Consider the following 26,365-nt stretch of genomic DNA (forward strand, 5'->3'; position numbering starts at 1 on the left):
TTTATGGATCAATATACTTCTATTCCATAAACTCTGCTGCTATGATTCAGTACTGATTTGGCTATCTGCTGCATGTTTGCTAGTGGACAAGTGTCTATTGGTAAGTATCATTAATTAAACATTTAAGACACTCTATAGCTATGTTATGGGCACTTTTTTAGGTTTCTATATATATATTTGCTAATATATATGGCCCTAGGACAGAATCCTTTACACTATTCCCTTGCTATTTAGCTTGCATTGTTTTTTTGGCACGCTTAGTTTGAATTTATCTTGTTGGCTTTTAGGTTTACAAGCATCCTGGTTGTGCACATCGGGTTAACGCTTGTTGGGTTAGTAAATGTCCTTTTAGTCTTTCTATAGCTATTTCACATGTAGTCCGGTTTACACCAGTTTATAGTCATTCATCATCGACTATGCACACATTGGGTTTTTGGTGCACTAAATTCCTTATAGCTGTATGTTACTTCTTTCTGATGGGCATTATCTGCCCCTCCGATGTTATGTTAATACCTCCTGCTTTGTTTTGCAAAGAGCTTTTTAAGGAGGTTATAGTGTTTATTGCATTGCTTTACTATATGCAAAAATGGAACAGCCTGATTTCATCCCTAAATCTACCCAAGAAACTGAGTCCCCTAAACACCTTTCTACCATTATTAGTTGTGCTTATTGTAAAAAAGCTAAGGTGCCTTCTCCAGCTCATTTATGTGACTCATGTTTAGAATTATTGATGCAATCAGACCAACCTAATGCTGTTTCTTTGGGTATTAACACCCCTTCTGTTTGTTCATTACAGGAGAATACTGATATTGTTTTGCCTACTGTAAAAAATGTTATCAAGGCCACAGTTTCTGAGTCCCTGGCTGCTTTCCTGCCTTCAAACAAGCATAAAAGGTAAGTTCAGGTTTAACCGTCTACAAATTCTATGTGCCCTGAAACCAGGGATACTGTTATGTCTTCAGATGGTGAAGTTTCCTCTGGTGATGAGGAATCCTCAACTAATGTTGAACCTGGTATTTCCTCTTTTTTTGTTTAAAGTTAAACATATTCATTCTCTTTTAATGACTTTAGGGGTTAAAGATCCTAAATTTCTGATGATAAGCCTTGCAATAATTTACAATTCAGTTTTTAAGACTGTTGTTAATCTCTCTATTCCTGATGCTGTCTCTAACATGATTTCTAGGGAATGGTCTAAGTCAGGTAATTCATTTACTCTTTCTGCAAGGTTTAAAAAGTTATATCCTTTAGCTACTGCTAATGTTGGTTTGTGGGGAAACAGTTCCCAAGGTTGATGGGGCCATTTCCACTCTGGCTAATGTACTACTATTCCTTTGGAAGACAGTACGTCTTTTATAGACCCTTTAGATAGAAAAACATAATTTATGCTTACCTGATAAATTTATTTCTCTTGTAGTGTATCCAGTCCACGGATCATCCATTACTTATGGAATATATTCTCCTTCCCAACAGGAAGCTGCAAGAGTCCACCCACAGCAAAGCTGCTATATAGCTCCTCCCCTAACTGCCATATTCAGTCATTCGACCGAAAACATGCAGAGAAAGGAAAAACCATAGGGTGCAGTGGTGACTGTAGTTCAAATGAAAAAATTACCTGCCTTAAAGTGACAGGGCGGGCCGTGGACTGGATACACTACAAGAGAAATAAATTTATCAGGTAAGCATAAATTATGTTTTCTCTTGTTAAGTGTATCCAGTCCACGGATCATCCATTACTTATGGAATACCAATACCAAAGCTAAAGTACACGGATGATGGGAGGGACAAGGCAGGTACTTAAACGGAAGTTACCACTGCCTGTAAAAAACCCTTTCTCCCAAAAATAGCCTCCGAAGAAGCAAGGTATCAAATTTGTTAAATTTGAAAAGTATGAAGCGCAGACCAAGACTCCGTCTTGTAAATCTGTTCAACAGAAGCCACATTTAAAAAAGGCCCAAGTGAAAACCACAGCTCTAGTAGAATGAGCTGTAATCCCTTCAGGAGGCTGCTGTCCAGCAGTCTCATAAGCTAAATGAATTATGCTTTTTAACCAAAAAGACAGAGAGGCTGCTGAAGTCTTTTGACCTCTCCTCTGTCCAGAATAGACAACAAACAAGGTGAACGTTTGATGAAAACTGTAGTAGCTTGTAAGTAAAACTTTAAAGCACAAACCACGTCCAATATTGTGTAATAGACGTTCCTTCTTTGAGGAAGGATTAGGATACAAGCATGGAACAACTATCTCTTGAGTGATGTACTTGTTAGATACCACCTTAGGAAAAAACCCAGGTTGGTACGCAGGACTACCTTATCCGTACGAAGGACCAGATAAGGAGAATCACATTGTAACACAGATAACTTGGAGACTCTACGAGTCGAGGAATTAGCTACCCAAAAGGAACTTTCCAAGATAAAGATTGATATCTATGGAACAAAAAAGGTTCAAACGGAACTTCTTGAAGAACCTTAAGAATCAGGTTTAAGCTCCATGGCGGAGCAACAGTTTTAAACACAGGCTTGGATCTAACCAAAGCCTGACCAAATGCCTGAACGTCTAGAATACCTGCCAGACGCTTGTGCAAAAAAATAGACAGAGTAAAAATCTGTCCCCTTTTAAGGAATTAGCTGACAACCCTTTTCTCAAAAACATCTTGGAGAAAAGATAATATCCTGGGAATCCAGACTTTACTCCATGAGTAACCCTTGGATTCATAACAATCAGATATTTACACCATATCTATGTTCAATTTTCCTAGAGACAGGCTTTCATGTCTGTATTAAGGTATCAATGACTGACTCGGAGAAGCCATGCTTTGATAACATCAAGCGTTCAGTCTCCAGGCAGTCCATCTCAGATTGATTCTATTTAGATGGTTGAAAGGACCCTGAGGTAGAGGGACCTGTCTCTGAAGCAGAGACCATGATGGAAAGGATGACATGTCCACCAGATCTGCATACCAGGTCCTGCGTGGCTATGCAGGCGCTGTCAAAAACACCAAAGCCCTCTCCTGCTTGGTCTTGACCTCCGGAGGAAATCCCACTCCCCCGGAAGAAAAGTCTGACGACTTAGAAAATCCACTTCCCAGTTCTCAACACCTGGGATATGGATAGCTGATAGACAAGAGTGAGTCTCTGTCCAGTGAATTATTGTAAGACTTCTAACATCGCTAGGGAACTTCTGTTCCCCCTTGATGGCTGATGTAAGCCACAGTCGTGTATATTGTCCGACTGAGTATGATGTACCTCAGAGTTGCTAACTGAGGCCAAGTCTGAAGAGCATGGAATATCACTCCCAGTTCCAGAATATTTATTAGAAGGAGGGTCTCCTCCTAAGTCCACTATCCCTGAGCCTTCAGGGAGTTCCAGACTGCATCCCAACCTAAAAGGCTGGCATCTATTGTAACAATTGTCCCATCTGACCTGCGGAAGGTCATACCCTTGGACAGATGGACCCGACATAGTCACCAGAGAAGAGAATCTCTGGTCTCTTGGTCCAGGTTTAACAGGGGGACAAATCTGTGTAATCCCCGTTCCTCTGACTGAGCATGCATAGTTGCAGCGGTCTGAAATGTAGACGTGCAAACGGTACTATGTCCCTTGCCGCTACCATTAAGCCGATTTCATTCATGTACTGAGCCACCGAAGGGCGCGGGTGGGATGAAAAAAACACGGCAGAAATTTAGAAACTTTGACAACCTGGACTCCGTCAGGTAAATTTTCATTTCTACAGAATCTATCAGAGTCCCTAGGAGGGAAACCCTTGAGATTGGGGATAGAGAACTCTTTCCTTGTTCACTTTCCACCCATGTGATCTCAGAAATGCCAGTACTACGTCCGTATGAGACTGGGCAATTTGGATGTTTGACGCCTGTATCAGGATGTCGTCTAAATAAGGGGCCACTTCTATGCCCCGCGGTCTAAGGACCGCCAAAGCGACCCCAGAACCTCCATAAAGATTCTTGGGGCTGTAGATATCCCAAAGGAAAGAGCTACAAACTGGTAATGCCTGTCTAGAAAGGCAAACCTGAAAAACGATGGTGATCTTTATGCATCACAATGTGAGGATAAGCATCCTTCAAATCCATTGTAGTCCTCTATTGACTCTCCTGGATCATAGTTAAGATGGTACGAATAGTTTCCATCTTAAATGACGGAATTCTGAGGAATTTGTTTAAGATCTTTAGATCCAAAATAGGTCTGAAGGTTCCCTCTCCTTGGGAACCACAAACAGATTTGAGTAAAAACTCTGTCCCTGTTCCTCTCTTGGAACTGGATGGATCTCGTACACAATGTAAGAATGCCTCCTTCTTTATCTGGTTTGCAGATAATTGTGAAAGGCGAAATCTCCCCTTTTTTTGGGGGGGAATCTTTGAAATCCAGAAGATATCTCTGGGATATAAATTCCAATGCCTAGGGATCCTGGGCATCTCTTGCCCACGCCTGGGCAAAGAATGAAAGTCTGCCCCCTATAGGATCCGTTACCGGATAGGGGTCCGTTCCTTCATGCTGCCTTAGAGGCAGCAGCAGGCTCCTTGGCCTGCTTATCTTTGTTCCAGGTCCGATTGTCTCCAGACCGCCTTGGACTGAGCAAAAATTCCCTCTTGTTTTGCCTTAGAGGAAGAGGATGCCACACCTGCCCTGAAGTTTTTAAAAGGTACGAAAATTAGACTTTTTTTTTTTTTTTTTTTTTGCCCTTGATTTAGACCTATCCTGAGGAAGAGCATGACCTTTTCCTCCAGTGATATAAGCAATAATCTCCTTCAAACCAGGCCCGAATAGGGTCTGCCCCTTGAAGGGAAGTTAAGTAGCTTATTTATTAAAGTCACGACAGCTGACCATGATATAAGCCATAGCGCTCTGCGCGCCAGTATAGTAAAAAACAGAATTCTTAGCCGTTAGTCTAGTCAAATGAACAAGGCATCAGAAAACAAAGGAATTGGCTAGCATAAGCTTGTCAAATATATTCATCCAATGGAGTCGCTTAACTGTAAAGCCTCATCAAGAGACTCAACCCAGAACGCCGCAGCAGCAGTGACAGAAGCAATGTATGCAAGGGGCTGCAGGATAAAACCCTGTTGAATAAACATTTTTTATCCATTGGATCTAAAAAGCACAACTGTCCTCGTCAGAGGTAGTGGTACGCTTAGCTAGAGTAGAAACTCTTCTCTCCACCTTAGGAACTGTCTGCCAGAAGTCCCGTGTGGTGGTAACTATTAGAAAACATTCTTCTAAAAAATAGGAGGGGAAGAGAACGGCACACCTGGTCTATCCCATTCCTTATTAAAAAAATTTTTAGTAAACCTCTTTAGGTATTGGAAAAACACCGGCACTGCATATTATTTATCCAGTCTACACAATTTCTCTGGCCCTGCGATTGTACACATTCATTCAGAGCAGCCAAAGCCTCCCTGAGCAACAAGTGGAGGTTCTCAAGCATAAATTTTAAATGTAGAAATATCAGAATCAGGTTAAATCATCTTCCCTGAGTCAAAAAAAAAAAAAAATCACCCACAGACTAAGCATATTGTGAGGTAGTATCATACATGGTTCTTAAAGCGTCTGTATGCTCTGTATCTACCCCCAGAGCTAACTGCTTTCCTTTAATTTCAGGTAGTCTGACTAATACTGCTGCCAGAATATTATTCACCACCTTTGCCATGTCTTGTAAAATAAACGCTATGGGCGCCCTTGATGTACTTGGCGCCATTTGAGCGTGAGTCCCTGAAGCGGGAGTCGAAGGGTCTGACACGTGGGGAGAGTTAGTCGGCATAACTTTCCCCTCGACAGAATCCCCTGGTAAAGAAACGCTATGGGTGCCCTTGATGTACTTGGCGCCATTTGAGCGTGAGTCCCTAAAGCGGGAGTCAAAAGGTCTGACACGTGGGGAGAGTTAGTCGGCATAACTACCCCCACGACAGAATCCTCTGGTGATAATGTTTTTAAAGACAAAAAATGATCTTTATTGTTTAACATGAAATCAGTACATCTGGTACACATTCTAAGATGGGGTTCCACCATGGCTTTAAAACATAATGAACACAGAGCTTCCTCTATGTCAGACAGACATTAGAACAGACTAATAATGAGACTAGTAAGCTTGGAAAACACTTTAAATCAAGTTAACAAGCAAATATATAAAACGTTACTGTGCCTTTAAGAGAAACAAATTTTGCCAAAATTTGAAATAACAGTGAAAAAAGGCAGTTAAACTAACAAAATTTTTACAGTGTATGTAACAAGTTAGCAGAGCATTGCACCCACTTGCAAATGGATGATTAACCCCTTAATACAAAAAACAGATTAACAAAACGAAAAATATGTTTTAAACAGTCATAACAGCTCCTACTTTTGAAGCCCTTTTGAGCCCTTAAGAGATGTCCTATAGCATGCAGGGGACTGCTGAGGGAAGCTGAATGTCACTGTTTGTAATTTTAACTGCACCAACTGTAACTTTTATACTATAACAGTGGAAAGCCTCAGGAAACTGTTTCTATGCAAAATTTAAGCCAGCCATGTGGAAAAAACTTAGGCCCCAATAAGTTTTATCACCAAACATATGTTAAAAAACGATTAAACATGCCAGCAAACGTTTTAAAACACATTTTTACAAGAGTATGTATCTCTATTAATAAGCCTGATACCAGTTGCTATCGCTGCATTTAAGGCTTTACTTACATTACTTCGGTATCAGCAGTATTTTCTTAGTCAATTCCATTCCTAGAAAAATATTTTACTGCACATACCTTATCTGCAGGAAAACCTGCACGCCATTCCCCCTCTGAAGTACCTCACTCCTCAGAATGTGTGAGAACAGCAAATGGATCTTAGTTACGTCTGCTAAGATCATAGAAAAACGCAGGCAGATTCTTCTTCCAAATACTGCCTGAGATAAACAGCACACTCCGGTGCCATTTAAAAATAACAAACTTTTGATTGAAGAATAAACTAAGTAGAAAGCACCACAGACTCTCACAACCTCCTATCTATGTTGAGGCTTGCAAGAGAATGACTGAATATGGCAGTTAGGGGAGGAGCTATATAGCAGCTTTGCTGTGGGTGGACTCTTGCAGCTTCCTGTTGGGAAGGAGAATATATTCCATAAGTAATGGATGATCCGTGGACTGGATACACTTAACAAGAGAAATTAGAGTCCTTTCATAGAAGAGTCTTTTTACAAGCAGGGTATATTCTCAGGCCAGCTATTTCTATTGAAGGAGGCATAGCTGCCAAAATCTGAGATACTGTAGAGCGACTGAAATCCTTAACTCCAGGAGCAAAATCTGAAAAACTCCTCTGTAAAGAACAAACAGAAGGAGCAGTAACACCTTTAGGAGCAAGAGCAGCTTTATATTGGTCTGAATGCATTAAAACACTTAAACGTGTGTTACATAAATGTGCTGGAGGTAATATCTCAGCCTGTTTAAAATAAACACATTTAATACTGGTAGGAGAGTGTTCAGAGATCTCAGCTATTAAAGTATGTTTAGGGACAGAATCAGAAAGCTCCATAACAGCAGAAAACTACAAAACTAAAAAGTAGTAATGTGCACATAAAATAAAACATGTAGTTTTATCTAAAAAAAAAAAAAAGAGCTTTCTTTCTTGAAGAAAGGGAAAATACTTATTTTTTTCAAAAGCAGCTCCAAAAAACAAAACAAAAACAAAAACACTTACAAGGCGAAGTGAGCTAATCCAACATGCAGTTAACGCACTAGGAGACAGAGACACTGCATCTGACCAGCAAATAGTGTATCTGAGTAATGAGGGAGTGGCGTGTTAACCAACATCAGATAAGGAGAATAAAAGGCTCCAAACTAACCAGTGCTACTTACCAATAGGCACTCAACTACTGGAAAAAAAGAGCAGAAAGCCAAACACTGATGTGGGATGAAGGGGTCTTGGAAGGCTTGTTTTAACCCCAAGTGGTGAAAGTATAGCCAGGCTATTTGACTATGTGCAAAGAGGTGCAAGTATCGAGCACATGTCATGAAAAACATTTAGGGCCAGATTACAAGTTGAGCGCAAAATATCGCTTCGGCGAAAGCCATATTTGTGCTTAACTGAGGAATACCAGCGCACGCAAATGTGTGCTGGTATTACAAGTGAGGTGCAATGCGAACGCAACCTCACGTTCGCATTGCACAGAAGCATTGTCCTCAAGAGAGCGAGCTTCCGTAGTCTCCAATGGGAGCCTCATTTTCATGCTGTGTCTCACTAGCACAGCGAAGGGGGTAAGTCACACAGCGATGGGCAACAAATATAAATATATATGTATATGCTTATATATATTTAGGTGTTAATATGTGTATATACACATATTAAAAGACAAATATAAAGCATATACATATATATTTACAGAAATAACAGTCCCCATACACCGCAATGTAAACGCACTTTTCAGTGCCGTTGTTTTCTAACACCCCACACCCACCACTTTTAACACCTTATAACTGCTTTTAGCAGTTATTTAAAAATAAAAAAATAAAGATGCTTTTTAATGCTGATTAATTTTCTGAGTGCTAATTGCTACCACAAGCTCATGGTAGCAATATCCAGCCACTTGTAATGGCGATTGTGCGCTGGTATTAGAAGTGAGTTGCAATGCAAACGCGACCTCGCAAACTTTGAGCTCATGAGAGCACGCTTCCATAGGCTCCAATGGGAGCCTCGTTCTCAAGCTGATAGTCACGGCAGATAACCTAGCGCAGAGAAGGGGGTAAGTTGTGCATCAAAGCGGAAATATATACAGTATGTATATGAATATATGTGTATATACACAAATTAACACATAAATATATACAGGGTATGTATATAAGCATATACATATATATTTTGAGTATTAACACAGTCCCTATAGACCGCAATGTAAAGGTACTTTTCAGTGCCATTTTTTTCTAACACCCCACATCTGCACACTTTAACCCCTTAAAACTGCTTTTTGCAGTAATATTTTTAAACAATAAAGATGGTCATAGTTTTTATTAATAACACAAGACAAAATTCTTTATTTTGGGGGCAATTAGGGGACATTTTTAAAATTAACCAGAGGTCTGAGCGCTAATTGATACCGCAAGTTTGGGGTAGCATTAACCAGCCACTTGTTATTGCTGGTTATCTAACTTGTGCACATAAAAGTTAAATAAGCGACCACTTGTAATCTAGCACAATATTGGACAATTACAAGCAAAAAATCACCTGTGTGTCAGTTCATTTGTTGCATAGAAAAATGCATATAACAGATCATGTATATAATTTATGTACAGTATATTTATATTATTGAACTCAATGTGTATTTGTAAACACATTTAACTTTTGTAACATTTCTACACAGTGTAGGAACACCAAACACCCGAATGTATAAGAAAATGAGCATATCAAGGGTTAAATCTCTTTCTCTCTCTCTATCTATGTATCTATCTATATATATATATATATATATATATACACACCACCACATGGCAAAAAATGTGCACGATGACACGTGTCAGTATCTGGTACTTCTGCTGTTCAGAATTAGATAATATACCTGACAATAAAACTAAGACTTATATTATTGTCATGTTTTCATAAATTATTTCTGCCACTTGCGTTGACAACTACGAGTCATATTGTTGAGCTAATCTTTCCAAATCTCCCTGTATATATTTTTAATAATGATTTCTCACTGAGAAGCAGCATCTCACTATATTTACATGTGGCTGGTGAGAAAATAAATGACTAGTAGGAGTTGCAATGAGAATACCTCAGTGAGCATGTGTAAAGGAATGGATTATAAAAGGTCCATACTGACCTGTACTGTTCTTCTTCAGTGGCTTCTTTGTCTAGCAGATCATCATCATCCTCCTCAACATCCAGTGGTATTTGTTGCCAAGGATATTTTGTGTTTGTGAACGAGGCATCAACTTTCCTGTGTGCCCGTGTGTGCGAATCTCTGAAGAAGTAGAACAAAGATTTTTTGGTGGTTATCAGTCCGTTTTTTGGAACCAGATTACTAGATGCTGTTGAAGAAGAGCTTTTCTTTATAGTGACTTCTTATTGTCTCTAACATCTTACTTCAAGGATATCCCCAATCACCCATCTCAAAGACACGTGGCAGCATTGTAGTAATAAAGTATAGGGATAGGGTTAGCCCATTGGATGCCAGTAAAGTTTTTCAAGTATTATTATTATAATCATTGTAGCCATCTCCCTATCCAAGGAGTTAACGGGAGTGTGCATTAATTTCACCTTCAACACTGATGCACAAGCTACATTGCTGGGCCAGATAATGGGTTAAATTCATAGACGATTATGAGGTTGCGAAGGGACCTCATAAAGGCAAGATCATGTTTGAAATGCATTACTTCACCTGTCTTTCTGAGCAAATTGTCAGTGGGTGTTCCTGTCATTAACATCTATAGTCACCCAATACATGAGATTGGAAGGCTACATGACAGATGCAGTTCCTTTGATTATAACTCACAACTAGCGTCTGTAATGAGTACATTTTACAACTGAAGGTTTATTCAAAGGCTCTTAATATTTTTAGCAGGTGGTAAAAATGTTGTTTATTTATAAAATGTCTGTTGGACCTGATCCGACAGTGCGGATCAGGTCCGACAGACATCGCTGAATGCGGAGAGCAATACGCTCTCCGTATTCAGCATTGCACCAGCAGCTCTTGTGAGCTGCTGGTGCAACGTCGCCCCCTGCAGACTCGCAGCCAATCGGCCGCCAGCAAGGGGTGTCAATCAACCCGATCGTACTCGATCGGGTGGAATTCCGGCGATTCCTTTCCGCCTCATCAGAGCAGGCGGTCTTTAGACCGCTGCTTCATAACTAATGTTTCTGGTGAGTCTGCAGGCTCGCCAGAAACACGGGGCCTCAAGCTCTGTACGGAGCTTGATAGATAGGCCCCAGTATGTGACTTTAAATTCTTGTTCTTATATTTATATATATATGTAACATGGGTCTGCAACCATAAAATTACAAATACATACTGGACAAGACAGTTATACACACACACAATTTTATTTAAACTTACATAAGAGTGTCTAAGTCATCTTCCCATATGAGATCATCTGTTTCTTCGGGTTTCATTTCTGCATTTACTGCTGTTTCCACCTCATCTGTAGCTGCCACACTGTAATTTATACAGAGTTTTGCTCCTGGAGCAATTTCACCGCATACCTCAAGAACTAAATCTAGGAGTAGAAAATACAAAAGTTAAAGGGACATGAAGTCAAAATTAAACTTTCACAACTCAGGTACAGCATTCATTGAAAAACTTTCCAATTTACTTCTATTATCCAATTTAGGGCCAGATAACGAGTGGAGCACTAACAGTTTTCCACGAGCGATTAGGGGTTTATTGCGGCTGTTTGTGTGCGTTGGGTTTTTCACTCATATTTAAAGTTAAAAGTAAACACGATCGCTTGAGCGCAATTGAAGTTAACACGGGTAAGAGAAACCTCAGAGCTCTGGTTAACTGTTTTGCGAAACGAAAAAGTCTCACAAAACACATTAAAAATACATTAAAAAGTACAGTTACACTCATAATAACACGGTCTAATCATTTATTATTTTTTTTTACAAATATTGCACAAAAAAGTTATAAGGGCTTTAAAGATATGAGGTCTCAGGTGTTAGAAAAAAAGGCTGCAAAGGGCTTTGACATAGAGATACATACATGTCTAAATATGTGTGTCTAAATATATATATATATACATACATACAGTATATGTGTGTGTGTGTGTGTGTGTGTGTGTGTACATAGGTATTTCTGTATTTATATGTGTTTAGATGTATTTAGACATATATACACATATAAACACCTAAATACATACTTACCTATATATAGACACATATATATATATATATATATATATATACATACATACAGTATATGTGTGTGTGTACATAGGTATTTCTTTATGTATATGTGTTTAGATGTATTTAGACATATATATACACATATAAACACCTAAATACATACTTACCTATATATAGACACATATATAAGTGCATTTCAAGCCCTTTGCAATTAAGTAGATGAAAACATGTAAAAGCATATGTATGTAACTATGTATTTACTGTAAATATTTCACATTCCAATGTTCTGCACATGGCAGAATTTGTTCTATTCTTTTTAAATAGATATTAATATATATCTGTATCTGTATATATCTATATATAATTGTGTATATATAATTATAAATTTATATTTGTGCAAAAAACATTATATATATATTTCTGAATAAACAGAACATGTTCTATGTGAACATTGGAATGTGAAATATTAATATTTTAATGTCAGGTTAGCACACTTGAGAATATGCAATAGGGTTTGCGCGCGAGTAGGCTGTTCCCCCCCCCCAAACTTTTTTTGCTCCATTGACTTCTATTGGTAAATACGAGATGACGTGCGCGATATTCTAAGTTCAGCTTTTTCCTCGCGTTTGATTAGCACACAAGCAAAAACAGTTTACTTTCAACTTTTAATACGAGCACTGCCTGACGTGTACAAAAAGCTTACTTCTAGCGGAGTTAATGCTAAGAAAAAGTTGACGGTCAATGGCATTCAGCTTGTTGATAACAGTAAAAGAGTAAAGGTGCAACAAACAAGTGTTGCACTTTTACTCTAATAAATCTGGTGCCAAAACAAATTGTCAAATTTGACTCATTTTTAATGTATATAAAATTGTTGCACACAAAGTGCAAACACCCTACCTCAGCACTCTTTCATGAAAAGCAGCTACGTTTCAACAAGAGAGACCACAAGAAAAATATAAATATGATAGTAGTTTCTACTTTGAAAAATCTAAAGAATTGTTCATTCTATTTTCCAACTGCTAAAGAGCTGGGTACATGATGGGTACAAAATTACACAGATTCATGAAGGTTACATTTCAACTTCAATGTCCCTTTAACATTTTTATTTTATCCCACAAGAAATCCCACAAGATTTCATGGTAAACTTTCTTAAACTGAGGAAGCAAATAAAGTGACTGTGCTGCACATGCCAGACATACGATTTATTGCAAGTCCAAGGACTAGCATCCTGATTGACTTTGGAGTGGGACGTGACTACAGAAATTTTTTTGAGGTAAAATATCTTCTTTTTTACATAGAGATGCTCAGGTGATATTTTACTGTCAGTTTTTTTTTAGATATGCTACATCGCTTTCAAGTGCTTCAAAATTTAGGCATTACGTCCCTTTAAGTCTTTCAGCTACAAACCAGAAACCTCAATCTCTGGGCTATGCTGATAATGTGCAACAAAAGAAAGGTCTGGAACACAAGTCGTATCCATCCTCATTTGGCATTAGATTAATAAGTGCTAAACATATCAATAATAATAGTATTTCCCATAGCTTCCTTACAATAATTCTACAATTAAAGGGACCCAAAAATGTTATTTCAGATAAAGAATACAATTTTTAACAACTTTCTAGTTTACTTCTAATTATTTCATTTGCTTCCCTCTCTTGTTATCCTTTGCTGAAAGATCAGGAGCAGCAAAGAACCTAGGTTCTATCTGCTGATTGGTGACTGCATAGATACACCGATTGTCATTGGCTCACCAATGTGTTCAATCAGCAACCAGTAATGCATCCAACAAAGCATACCAAGAGAACAAATAAAAATTGATAATAGGAGTAAATTAAAAAATCTGAATTGTGAAAGAAAAAAATATGGGTTTCATATCCCTTTTATTTATATATATATATATATATATATATATATATATATATATATATATATATATACACACACAAAGCCTTAGTACTAAAACAGGAGTTTATAAATATATTTGGTAGAGAGGATATACTTACTGTCAGGGTTTCTCAAGCAGCAATAATGCCGAATTAAAGCCACATCTGATTCAAGGTTATTGAGCAGAAGGTGGTTTTTATGCTCAGCTGCAGACAATTGTGGATCAATCCAGTGCTCTCCGCATGAAGCATATACCTGTTAGATATTAGTGTTCTTTAATGCCTCATATCAAGACACAGTCATATTGGCATCACAGTATGATAAATTATGACCAAAATAAAACTAAGCACGATAGGTGCAGATCAGTAGATACATTGGGGATTATTGTTGAGTGTTATCATAATCCAGCCCTTTCATGCATCCAGCCCACATCGTGTCAATAAAAATGCACCTTTTGTATTTAGATATTTGTGCTGTTCAGATGAACACACAGACAGTGTTCAACTCCACAGTGAAATATTCTCTATTATCCAACATATACTGAAGTGTAACTAACTTATCTTGTATACCAAAGGCAGGAAATCTTCTAACAGCAAGTAGCACGCTTATCTGGTATCAAGACACAGAAGAGATTACAAATCAAACCTAATCTTCTTCATCCTTACCAACTGATCTCTTTCAAGGTCTCTCAAACGAAAAATTTCAGTACCGTTTTCATTAAATAGTCTGCGGGCTGCGGAAGGTAAATTCATCATCAGCGTGCACCTGAGGAGAAAAGATTAATGAACTATTGACTAAACACAGGGTTAACATCGAAGTACTTACACACATGACTGCTCCCTGCAAAATGTGTATTTAGTTGAGAGTGAGTAGTAAAAGTATAGAATATTATGAATTGGACACAGATGTGCTTATGGTCCCTTAACATGCAAAGTTGTTATATAAGTCAAACCAATATAGAACTGATATGAAAAGAGATAAAAGCCACACTTTCTAATAAAAATTACTTTTATAAAAACATATAACTATTATCAGAAATACAAAATTGCATTAACAGACGTTCCTCAAGTGAGACTTGCGTAATGGCTGCTAAATTCTTGAAGCATTGTCCTTTTACGCAAAGGGGCCTCCATTTATGCTAACAATCTCCTTTTTTGGAGGTAAATGGAACCCAAACATGTTCTTTGGTGAGTCACACAGAACATACAATTTTAAAAAGGTTTCCAATTTATTTCTATTATAAAATGTGCTTTGTTCCCATGGTATTCTTTGTTGAAGAGATACCTAGGTAAGTGTGTGGGAACTCAATAAGACTTCCACCCCCTCACAATTAATATTGTTTTATACACACTGCATTTATATGTATACAATCTATACACTTTGGTTAGTGAAAGCAAATTAAAACCAATGAAGGGTTGAATGGTTGTCTTTGGGCCTGAGAATCCTCCTCTGTCAGAGAGTCTCACCCACTTAAGATACAATAGTCCTATTTCTGCTGAGGGGAGCTAAATAACCCCAGAGCAAGTCACACAGAAATGTAAGCACCATGTGTTACACACATTGTGGGGTGATCACACAGCAGGACCGCTGTCAGGCTTACATTAAAGGGACAGTAAACAACAGAATGTGTGTTGTTTAAAAAGGTAGATAATCCCTTTATTACCCATTCCCCAATTTTGCATAACCAACACAGTTATAATAATATACTTTTTACCTCTGTGATTACCTTGTATCTATGCCTCTGCAAACTGCCCCCTTATTTCAGTTCTTTTGACAGGCATGCATTTTTAGCCAATCAGTGCTTGCTCTTAGGAGCTTCACGTGCCGGAGCTCAATGTTATCTATATGAAACACATGAACTAACGCCCTCTAGTGGTGAAAAACTGTCAAAATGCTTTCCGATTAGAGGCAGTCTTCAAGGTCTAAGATATTAGCACATGAACCTCCTAGATTTAGCTTTCAACTAAGAATACCAAGAGAACAAAGCAAAATTAGTAATAAAAGTAAATTGGAAAGTTGTTTAAAATTGCATGCCCTATCTAAATCATGAACGATTTTTTGTGACTTTACTGTCCCTTTAAGTGTATTATAGGAAGTGTTACTGCACATTACTAGAGGATCTCACTATCCCTCTAACCAGACTGTGCTCCAGCTCTTCTCTCACTAACAGCAGCAGTATTTACTAAAGTGTTTCTGTTCTCTGTCCGGAGGGAACTTAGTTCTACCAAAAAAATAGTGCAGGAACTCCGTTATACAGTCATATAGTGCTGCAGACACATGCACTCTCCTGAGCCTATCTACCTTGTTTAGTTTTTAACAAAGGATACAAAAAGAATTTTAAAAATTTATAAAAGAAGTGTTTTAAAATTATTATTTTTTTACTGTATGGTCTACCTGAATCATTAAAGAATAATTTTGGGTTTCACGTCCCTTAATAGAATGTGAGAATTGAGTCTACGGTTACATTTGGGGGCTGGCAAGTTCCTGCCAATGGTAGCATTTGAGGTGCTATTCCTTTATTGTGTTTGTAAAGTAGAAACAATAAGAATTATAAAAAGATTATCATTATAGTCTACATTTTATTTCTTGTAAGATTTCCTATCATTTTGATACTCAATGTTTAAAAAAAAATGTCTGCGTAACAGTAAGAAAAGAGTTTAAATCTGTAAACATAAAGTGATGGTTCTTGCAATACAAACAATTTAAAAGGTGTGCATGTATATATATATATATGCTTGACTGAAATGTTTAAGGTTTCAGACAGGAAATGTTTGATGCAAAGGTGCTACGTATCCAGGATGGGTAATTCATTACTGCTCCAGAGCTGATCTATGCCTGGCTTAAACACTAAAGGGCTGATTTATCACCTTGCGGGCGGACATGATTTGCTGTGGCAAATCATGTCCTCCCAACATTGCTAAATGCCGACAGTATACACGGTCTGCATTTAAAATTGCACAAGCATTTCTGGTGAAATGCTTGTGCAATGCCGCCCCCTGCACATTTGCGGCCAATCGTATCTGATCGGGATGATTGCTGTCCGCCACCTCAGAGGTGGCAGATGAGTTAAGGACTGCTGCTTCTTAAATTAAGTTTCCGGCGAGGCGGAAACTTCAGGAGTAGATTGCAGCATCCACTTCTTGATAAATCTACCACTAAGGCTCTGTGATTTACTGAGAGTTGAAGAACTTCAAGGAATCTCAAAGAGTCACGGTATGTAAATCTATTTTCATTCTATTTTGGAGTATACTTAAATAACAAGGATGTAATGAATTTTAGAAAGGCAACTTTTAGCATGAGAGCTGCGTATCTAGCTATACAGACTGCTTAGATCATTTTTCCAGAGCGGAGAGCTTTAGATCATCCGGCCCATGGTTACATGAAAATAGTGTAGTAGTAAAATGTTCTAATAAATTATAGCATTTTCTTTTTGCAAATATATGTCCTCTTAAGGGCAGGGTAGACTGTATTCCAAAGACCACAGTTTTACGTGGAAGTTGATATTTTGTTATATGACATAGTCCCCAGTTGGTTCCAGAGGCTGTTAAGGTGACAAGCAGTTTAATGTTCCTGTAATTACACGAACATTTCACCATAAATATGATTTCTATACATGATATATGACCACAAGAAACATTCTAACTTCAGACAATAGAGAAACACGCATCATATGGAGGAAACATAACAGTTTTAGCAAGTTCTGGTTCGAAACGAAACTGAAGAAATTCCTATTTCTGGAAATTGTCTCAATATAACCACAAGGCTTGCCTTTATCATATTCTAGCTATCAAGTTTACTATTGGCCATAGACAAGAGCAAATGGAATAGGGTAATATGTCAGATGTTGATTTCTTTATTATGACAACTGAACCATACACAGTATATGTTATTGCATGATACCAGGACTAGAAAGCATTAAACAAAGAACAGTGCAGAGGCAAGAGATGAATGAGGTCACAGTCCAGTTAGGTACAGCCTGCAGCACACACTATGCAGACAACAGCAGGCAGCAGAATACAGTGTGCAAGATGACTGTCAGGACTTAATATGCAAAATGGCCAACAGGACCTACTGTGCTAGGTGGTAAGTGCCAGCAGGACACAGTATACAAGTAATAGCCAACAGGACAAAGACCTGGCAGAGTTTGCAGTGACCTAGCAGGCTAAAATTGCAAAGAGCAGAGACTACACTTGGGTAGCTGTAATGACAACCCATAACATCTACAAAAATGATTGTGCAACTCTTAATTAATGTGTGAGGTGTTTCTGATTAATGTGGTGATACTGCTTTAGTATGACAGTTTGCTGGTTGGCACAGAGAGACAGGAATGCATATGGTTTCACAACAGATAGGTACAGTATTATTAAATTGCTATTAAAGCTTTGGATGTGTACAGTACTACAGAGCAGTTTATGTACAATGGGAATATGATAAGCAATAGCGAAGCATTATTAATTAGAGGGATATGAAGCCAAATTTTTTCTCTTTCATGATTCACATGGAGCATGTAATTTTCAGAAACTTTCTAATTTACTTCTATTATCATTTTTCTTCCTTCTCTTGGTACCTTTATATGAAAAGCATACAGTTAATAGGACAACAGCACTATACCTGACGCACGTGAAATAGGGGCAACTGCAGATACCCCTCAATCCACTAACTGCAATGTCCACAGCACCTGATTCTTTTGAAGAAAACGTGTCTTTATTGAAGCATCTTACAGCAGGACACACAAAAAAAAAAAAAGCAACGTTTTGGGTTATTTAACCTTAATTATGCATAAAGGGATACTGAACCCCAATTTGTTTTCTTTTGTTATTCAGATAGAGCATGCCATTTTAAGCAACTTTCTAATTTACTGTTATTATCAAATCTTCATTCTCTTGGTATCTTTACTTGAAAAGCAAAAATGTACGTTTAGATGCCGGCCCATTTTTGGTGAATGTTGTTCTTGCCAATTGGTGGATACATTCACCCACCAATAAACAAGTGCTGTCCAGGGTCTGAAACAAAAAATTACCTGACTTTTTAGCTTAGATGCCTTCTTTTTAAAATTAACGGCTAGATTACGAGTTTTGCGGTATGAGTGAAAAAGCAACGTTAAGGCTCTTTTTCACTACCATTGGTATTACGAGTTTTGCAGGTTTAGCTGCACCGCACACCTTTTTGGCCGTAACGCAACATAACTACCGCAGCTTTCAAAAAGTCCCTTTTCCCTTTACATTTATTAACCCCTAATCTTCCGCTCCCAACGTCGCTGCCACTATACTAAAGTTATTAACCCCTAACACCCACTAACTTTAATGTAATTAAAATAAAGCTAAATAAAACCTACTATTAATAACTAAATAATTCCTATTTAAAACTAAATTACCTGTAAAATAAACCCTAAGCTAGCTACAATATAACTAATAGTTACATTGTAGCTATCTTAGGTTTCATTTGTTTTTCACAGTTAAGTTTGTATTTATTTTAACTAGGTAGACTAGTTAGTAAATAGTTATTAACTATTTACTAGCTACCTAGCTAAAATAAATACAAATTTACCTGTAAAATAAAACCTAACCTGAGTTACACTAACACCTAACCTTAGATTACAATTAAATAAATTAAATTTATTAATTACAATTAACTAAATTACAAAAAACAAACAAACACTAAATTACACAAAATAAAAAAGAAATGATCAAATATTTAAACTAATTACACCTAATCTAATAGCCCTATGAAAATAAAAAAGCCCCCCCAAAATAAAAAAAAACCCTAGCCTAAACTAAACTGCCAATAGCCCTTAAAAAGGCCTTTTGCGGAGCATTGCCCCAAAGAAATAAGCTCTTTTACCTGTAAAAAAAAATACAAACAACCCCCCAACAGTAAAACCCACCACCCACACAACCAACCCCCCATATAAAATCCTAACTAAAAAAACCTAAGATCCCCATTTCCCTGAAAAGGGCATTTAGCTCTTTTTCCGCCCAAACCCTAAGCTAAAAATAAAACCCACCCAATAAACCCTTAATAAAACTTAACACTAACCCCCGAAGAGCCACTTACAGTTTTTGAAGACCCGACATCCATCCTCAATGAAGCCGGGAGAAGTCTTCATCCAAGTGGCAAGAAGTGGTCCTCCAGACGGGCAGAAGTCTTCATCCAGATGGCATCTTCTATCTTCATCCATCTGGCGCAGAGCGACTCCATCTTCAGGACATCCGGCGCGGAGCATCCTCTTCTTTCCACAGCTCTTCTCGAATGAAGGTTCCTTTAAGTGATGTCATCCAAGATGGCGTCCCTTGAATTCCGATTGGCTGATAAAATTCTATCAGCCAATCAGAATTAAAGGTGAAAAAATCCAATTGGCTGATGCAATCAGCCAATAGGATTGAGCTTTAATCCTATTGGCTGATTCTATCAGCCAATAGGATTGAGCTTGCATTCTATTGGCTGTTCCAATCCTTCTCAGACTAATCTTTCCTTTGAATGCATCATTTTATCTAGCATTTATTTAGTGTTTAATGTCCCTTTAATGCAGAATGTTGAAAAACACAAAGTTGAGTCAAGGAACGCTGCAGGAGTGCAATTAAGAACCCTTGTTGAGTCAGCTCTCAAAGCAACATACCATGATGCTCACTGCTACTTGATGTTGACAAGTAGCAAGAGATTGAGCTGATGTCATTTTGTGTTGAATGCTTTCTTAAAGGGATGTGAAACACATTTGTTCTGTGTGATGATTCAGACAGAGCATACAATTTTTTTTTTTAAATATTTTTATTATATTTCAACAGGTTTATACATTTTCATATAATTTCAAGGAAGAGAAAAAAAAAATAGACAAACCATTAACATTAAACATCAATAGACAATCCACAATGTTTCCCTGTTGGAATATATTTTTCCCCTTTTTTTCCCCACCCTTGTTGTTTTCCCTGAACAACCATACAAGAACCAGAAGAAAAAAAAAAAAAAAAAAAAAAAGGGGGGAAAAAAAAAAAAAAAAAAAAAAAAAAGGGAGAGAGCCCCCCACACCTCACACAGGAGAAGAAGGGGAGAAATCAGAATACATCTTCCTTTACCATATTCCCAAAAGTACCATCTCTGAGTTTTGGAAAGGGAATATTATTTGATCAATTTCTGTCTCTGTAAGTGATTTGATGAATGGTGCCCATTTTTTAAAAAAAAGCTTAATGTCAGATTCCTTATCAATGTTAGTATCTCGCTGCTCTAGAATACATTGTTTCTTAAGAAAATTCTTAATTTCTGATACTGTCGGCAAATTTCTTGACTTCCACTTTTTAAAAATTAAGTATCTAACTGCTAAAATAATTGAAATAATTAAATTCCCATTGGACCTATGCTCTTCTTGATTATTTAAGCAGAATATGACCTGGGTTAGAGAGAGATCCAGAGGGGATATTTTAAGTGACGTCTTTGCCCAGAATTCTATTTTATACCAACACTGTCTGATCAGTGGACAATCCCAGATCATATGTTTCAGATCTGCAGCCATCCTGGAGCATTTGGGACACTTATCAAAGTTTGAATTCTTAAGCTTAAATGCTTTTTCAGGGGTATAATAATATCTATGTATAAGTTTTAAATGAGCCTCCCTCCAGGTGGCAGAAATTGTAGCCTGAGACACCCTGCCAATAGAGGTTTTTATAAATTGACTATCGATATAATCCTGCGCCAAGTCTAGATTCCAATCCTGCGCTAATTTTTCAAGAAGGTGTTTCCCTTTGCCAACTCCCAATAAGTGGTAACATGGGGTGATAGACATCAGCCCGTTCTTAACTAATGTAAGCCAGTCCTCTAGACTACCTAAGTCCCATTGCCATTTAGATATCCGCATCATATCTATAATATAATGCCTTGTCTGTAAATATGCAAAGAACTCCTTGTTGGAGAGATTAAAGTTGTTTTTGAGTTCATCAAAGGATTTAATACATTTTCTTTCTTGATCCACAAAATATATAGGTTTGTCCAATCCCAATGTATACCAGTTTTTAATCACAGGTGAATCTAAGCCTGCCTGAAATTTGGGGTTGCCTATTAGAGGTAGATATTGTGAGACCTGACAATTTATATCTATAAGCTTTCCGATTCTTCTCCAGGCCCTCAAGGGGTTAAGGAACATTTTAAGTGATCTGATATTCACTGGATAGTCTTTAGGTTCACAGTGTAGCAGGGCTTTTGGTAGGTATGGATAGCAAACTTTCTCTTCCAAGTTATTATTCAGCACGTAATCCTTGGAGAAGATCCAGTCGGCTGCAATTCGCGCTAGGAAAGCCAAGTTATACAACCTTATGTCTGGCAAGGCAAAGCCTCCATAAACTTTAGCAGATGACAATTTATTCAAAGAAATCCTAGGTCTAGCTTTTTGCCAGATAAATCTTCTGAGCATACTATTTATTAATCGTATGTCTCTTTCTAGGAGCATTATTGCTGTATTCTGTAAGACATAGAGCAATTTAGGGAAAAGAACCATCTTAAATAATGCTATCCGTCCAGAGATAGAGAGTGGCAGACTCTCCCAATTTCTAAGCTTATCTCTAAAAATTGAGATGACTGGTAGAATGTTAAACTTATATAGATCTTTTGGTTCACTTGGGATATTGATACCTAGATATTTAAACGAATCCTTAACTAGACGAAAAGGAATATTGCTAGGGGAAGAGTTATTTTTCCTAAGCCAGAATAGTTCTGACTTGGTAGTATTTACTTTGTAGCCCGAGAAGGAGCCAAATTGGCCTATAATTTGTAATAATTTAGGGAGATTGACTTTGCTGTTTGATAAATATATAAGGATATCGTCTGCATATAGAGCCAATTTTATTTCATACTCCCCTATTTTAATGCCTTCAAGTTGTTGCCTAATCGCAATTGCCAGGGGTTCAATACAGAGGTTGAAGAGGAGAGGGGAGAGGGGGCATCCCTGACGAGTTCCTCTGCCCAATACAATTTGGGGGGAGAGTAGATTATTTACAATTAGACTCGTATGCGGCTGATTATATAAATTTTTAATAAAGTCGAGGAACCCTCCTGTAAACCCAAACTTTTCTAAGGAGAGAAAAAGATGATCATATTGAACAGAGTCGAAGGCTTTCTCAGCGTCAACTGAAATAACCGCTAGGTCTGGCAGGGCCCTATCCCCCCTCCTCCCCCCTTCCCCCCCGTAGAAGAAGTATTCTGATGTTACCAATATTTCTCTGATTTTTGCTGAGGAGTTTCGAGAGTTTAAGAATCCGGCTTGATCTTTATGAATGATATCACCTAATATTTTTTGTAGCCTCTGGGCAAGAATTGATGTAAAGATCTTGTAGTCGGAATTTAATAAAGCAATTGGCCTATATGACTCCCTTAAAGTTGGGTCCTTCCCTCTTTTGAGTATTAAAGTTGTGTAAGAGGATGAAAAAGATTTCGTCATCTCTTCTCCATCTATATACATGGAGTTGTATAGTTTACAGAGGTATACTGATATTTCTGGGGATAAGATTTTAAAGAATTCATTAGGCAACCCATCCGGCCCAGAGGCTTTGTTAAGGGCAAGGTCAGAGATAGTTTTCTTAATTTCTTCCTCTGTGATTTGAACGTTAAGAGTTTCAGATATATCACTAGAAATTTTAGGAACTGGGATTTTACTCCAGAAGTCTTCCGCTTGAGCTAAGTCAGAGGGTCTAGAAGAGTATAATTCTTGATAGTATTTTTTCAATTCTTCCGCAATTTCCTCGTATTTAAGAATTACATTCTCACCTACAACCAATTTCTCAATCAACGGGGTTTTTTTTTTCGCTTTTAACCAGTTTAGCTAATAATTTCCCAGATTTATTACCATATTTATATAATTTGGATTGTAATTTCAGTTCTTTCTGGGTTTCTCTATATAGTAAAAAAGCATCTTTATTGCTTTTTGCACTGTTATATTTATCCCAGTTAACTGAGTTTTGGTCAAGGAGGAATCGATTGTATGCATTTGTTATTGCATTTGTTAACTCCTTTTCTCTTTGTTGCATTTTTCTATTTAGTATAGCCAGATAAGCTATAATTTCGCCTCTCAACACAGCCTTTGCTGCCTCCCAGAATATAGCAGGACGATCTCTATATTCTGAATTACGGAGGGCATACTCATTAAACTTAACTCTGAGCCAGTTCTTAAATTTCATATCAGACGCTAAATAGGAAGGGAAGAAAAAGCGATTTGACTTAAATTTATGCTGCTTGTCCTGGAGGTCTAAAATGATCGGCCCATGATCAGACAAACATATAGGGAGTATTTTTGTCTTAATCTCATATGTACACAATCTTTCATCAATCAGAAAGAGGTCGATTCTTGATAGCGTTTTATGAGCTTTGGATAAGCAGGTATACTCTCTAACATCAGGATTTTGCATCCTCCATATGTCCCTAATGCCCAGATTTTGCATCAGCTTCGTGAGTAGTTTAGCTTCCAAATTATCTTTTTTATGCTTTTTTTGTTTTGTATTTTGTCTCAGCCTATCAAGTGGGCACTGTGGAGCCATATTAAAGTCTCCTGCAAGAATAAGATTACCTTCTATTTTAGAGAGTATCTCAGTCTGCAATTGGTTCCAGAATTCTGGGTCAAGAGTATTAGGCGCATATACGTTACATAGTGTGTACACACGATTACTAATCTTTATTTTTATAATCACTGATCTCCCCTCCGGATCCACTCCAACATACAGTGTTTCTGCATTAATCCTTTTCCCCACTAAAATGGCTACCCCTCTCTTTCTCCCCTGTCCCGGCGCAGCAAATATCTCCTTAACCCATGATGTCTTTAGTTTCGAACTTTCCTCTAGATTGAGGTGCGTTTCCTGGAGGAAAGCTATATCCGTATTCAGTTTCTTTAATTGGGTAATAATTAATTTCCTCTTTATAGGGGTGGTAATACCTCCTACGTTCCAGGATACTATTTTAAAATTGACCATTTATTTCAATGGGTAGATAAGTGAAATTGGTGTGGGAGGCAAGGGGGGGAGGATAAACAAACCAACAAAACAGGGGGAGGGAGAACGAAAGAGAGAAAAAAAAAAAAAAAAAAAAAAAAGGGGGGAACAACGTTCCCCTTCCTTATCCAATCCTTATTGTTCTCAACTATTTTCCTTTCCATTCTTCACTAAAGAAAAAAGAAATAATTAAATAAGAATAAAATAATAACCAGGTACAATGGATCCTTGGTACCCATTCAGTTTACTCACTGACATTTAACTGACTCAATAACTTTTCTGCGTCTTGCGCATTTTCAAACATAAAAACTTCTCCCTTAACAAAAACCTTAAGTTTAGCAGGGTAGTTAATTAGAGCCTGGTACCCCTGCTGGATAAATTTGGAACAAATTGGGGCTAGATTTCTCCTCTTAAGTGATGTTTCTACAGAGTAGTCCTGAAATAGGAGAATCCTGCTCTCTTTAAACATTATAGGCTGATTCTTGCGAAAGTGTTGGAGAAGGGTGACTTTGTCGTTAAAATTAAGTAGTTTGGCTATTACTGGCCTGGGTCTAGTGTTACCTCTGTTGTCAACCTGTTGCTTCCCTATTCTATGAACCCTTTCTACCACTATTTGAGGATGGCTGGAGGGGATTTTAAGTAACTGTACTAGGGTATCTGAGATAAATGAGTTTAGATTCTCAGGTTGTTTTGCTTCAGGTACCCCAATAATGCGGATATTATTTCTTCTGGCCCTGTTTTCTATATCTTCGATTTTGATTTGCATTTTGGACAAGGTAGCTACAGTAGATTCTATGCTTGTGCTATGAATGACAGTAAGGTCCTCGAGATCAGACACCCTTTGTTCTACTTCGTTAATTCTACTGGTGAAATGTCTCAATTCTTGGGACAACAATGAGATCTCTTGTTTAATCTCTGCCCTAAGGGCATCAAATTTAGGGTTTAAGGCTTCCGCGATATTTGATACTAAGGCCTGCATGTTAAAGGTTTCATTAGTAAATGGAGTATTAACAGGAGTTAGCTGTGTCTCGGCAGCTGCCTCTATAATGTTTTTATTCCTTTTCTCTCTTGGTTTTGCTGTCATGGCTGGTGGGGGAGTCCGGGAGTGACTGTGAAGAAATTTATCCATATATTGTGCAAATAGCCTAAGTAGTGATCCACTTGTGCCGTATTCAGAAAAAGGAAAAAAAATAAGTGTTCAATAAATTCCGTGGGAGGAAGGGTAAGGAAGTGGGAGTGAGGGGGGGGTGAAAATGTGAGGATAGGAGGGGTGGAAGAAGTGAGGGAGGGGAGGAGAAAAAAAAAAAAAAAAAAAAAAAAAGCTTAATTTAGTGAGGTGTAGATTCCTATGTAAGAGAGTCCCCACACCAGCCAAGGGGCCCAAAAAGTTTTACTTAAGAGGGGGCTTATCTAAAATATAAGTTCCAGCTGACCCCTTGCTTGTGTTATGGCTAATTACTTAGCCGTTTCCATATACAGATCAAACATACTTAAAGAAATAAACAGTTAATGACAGGGTGCCCCTGCGAATCCCCTCCAATACAAATATGGTAGATATATCCAAACAAGTGAAAAAATACTCCAATGCTTTCCTAGCTAGCAACAATAGCATAGGGACACAGAAACACCGTTTTAATTAAAAAAAATTAAGTTGCAACCAGTTCTGAGATGTAGGTTCCAGCTCACCCCTTACTTATATTGCAGCTAAGTTC

General features: G+C 37.8%; 1 protein-coding gene across 1 annotated transcript in view; it reads right to left on the bottom strand.

The window, feature by feature from the left end:
• The window catches only part of DCDC1 (doublecortin domain containing 1), a 229,007-nt gene that overhangs the window by 138,588 nt on the left and 64,054 nt on the right, over positions 1-26,365 (bottom strand). Inside the window, exons 3-6 of the mRNA XM_053689318.1 lie at positions 14,358-14,457; positions 13,812-13,947; positions 11,021-11,180; positions 9,788-9,928 (exon numbers count right to left, since the gene is read on the bottom strand). Of these exons, the coding sequence (XP_053545293.1) occupies positions 9,788-9,928; positions 11,021-11,180; positions 13,812-13,947; positions 14,358-14,457 (537 nt within the window). The remainder of the gene's footprint in view (positions 1-9,787; positions 9,929-11,020; positions 11,181-13,811; positions 13,948-14,357; positions 14,458-26,365) is intronic.

The sequence above is a fragment of the Bombina bombina genome, chromosome 7, assembly GCF_027579735.1.
Source record: "Bombina bombina isolate aBomBom1 chromosome 7, aBomBom1.pri, whole genome shotgun sequence".
In the NCBI taxonomy this organism is placed as follows: domain Eukaryota; kingdom Metazoa; phylum Chordata; class Amphibia; order Anura; family Bombinatoridae; genus Bombina; species Bombina bombina.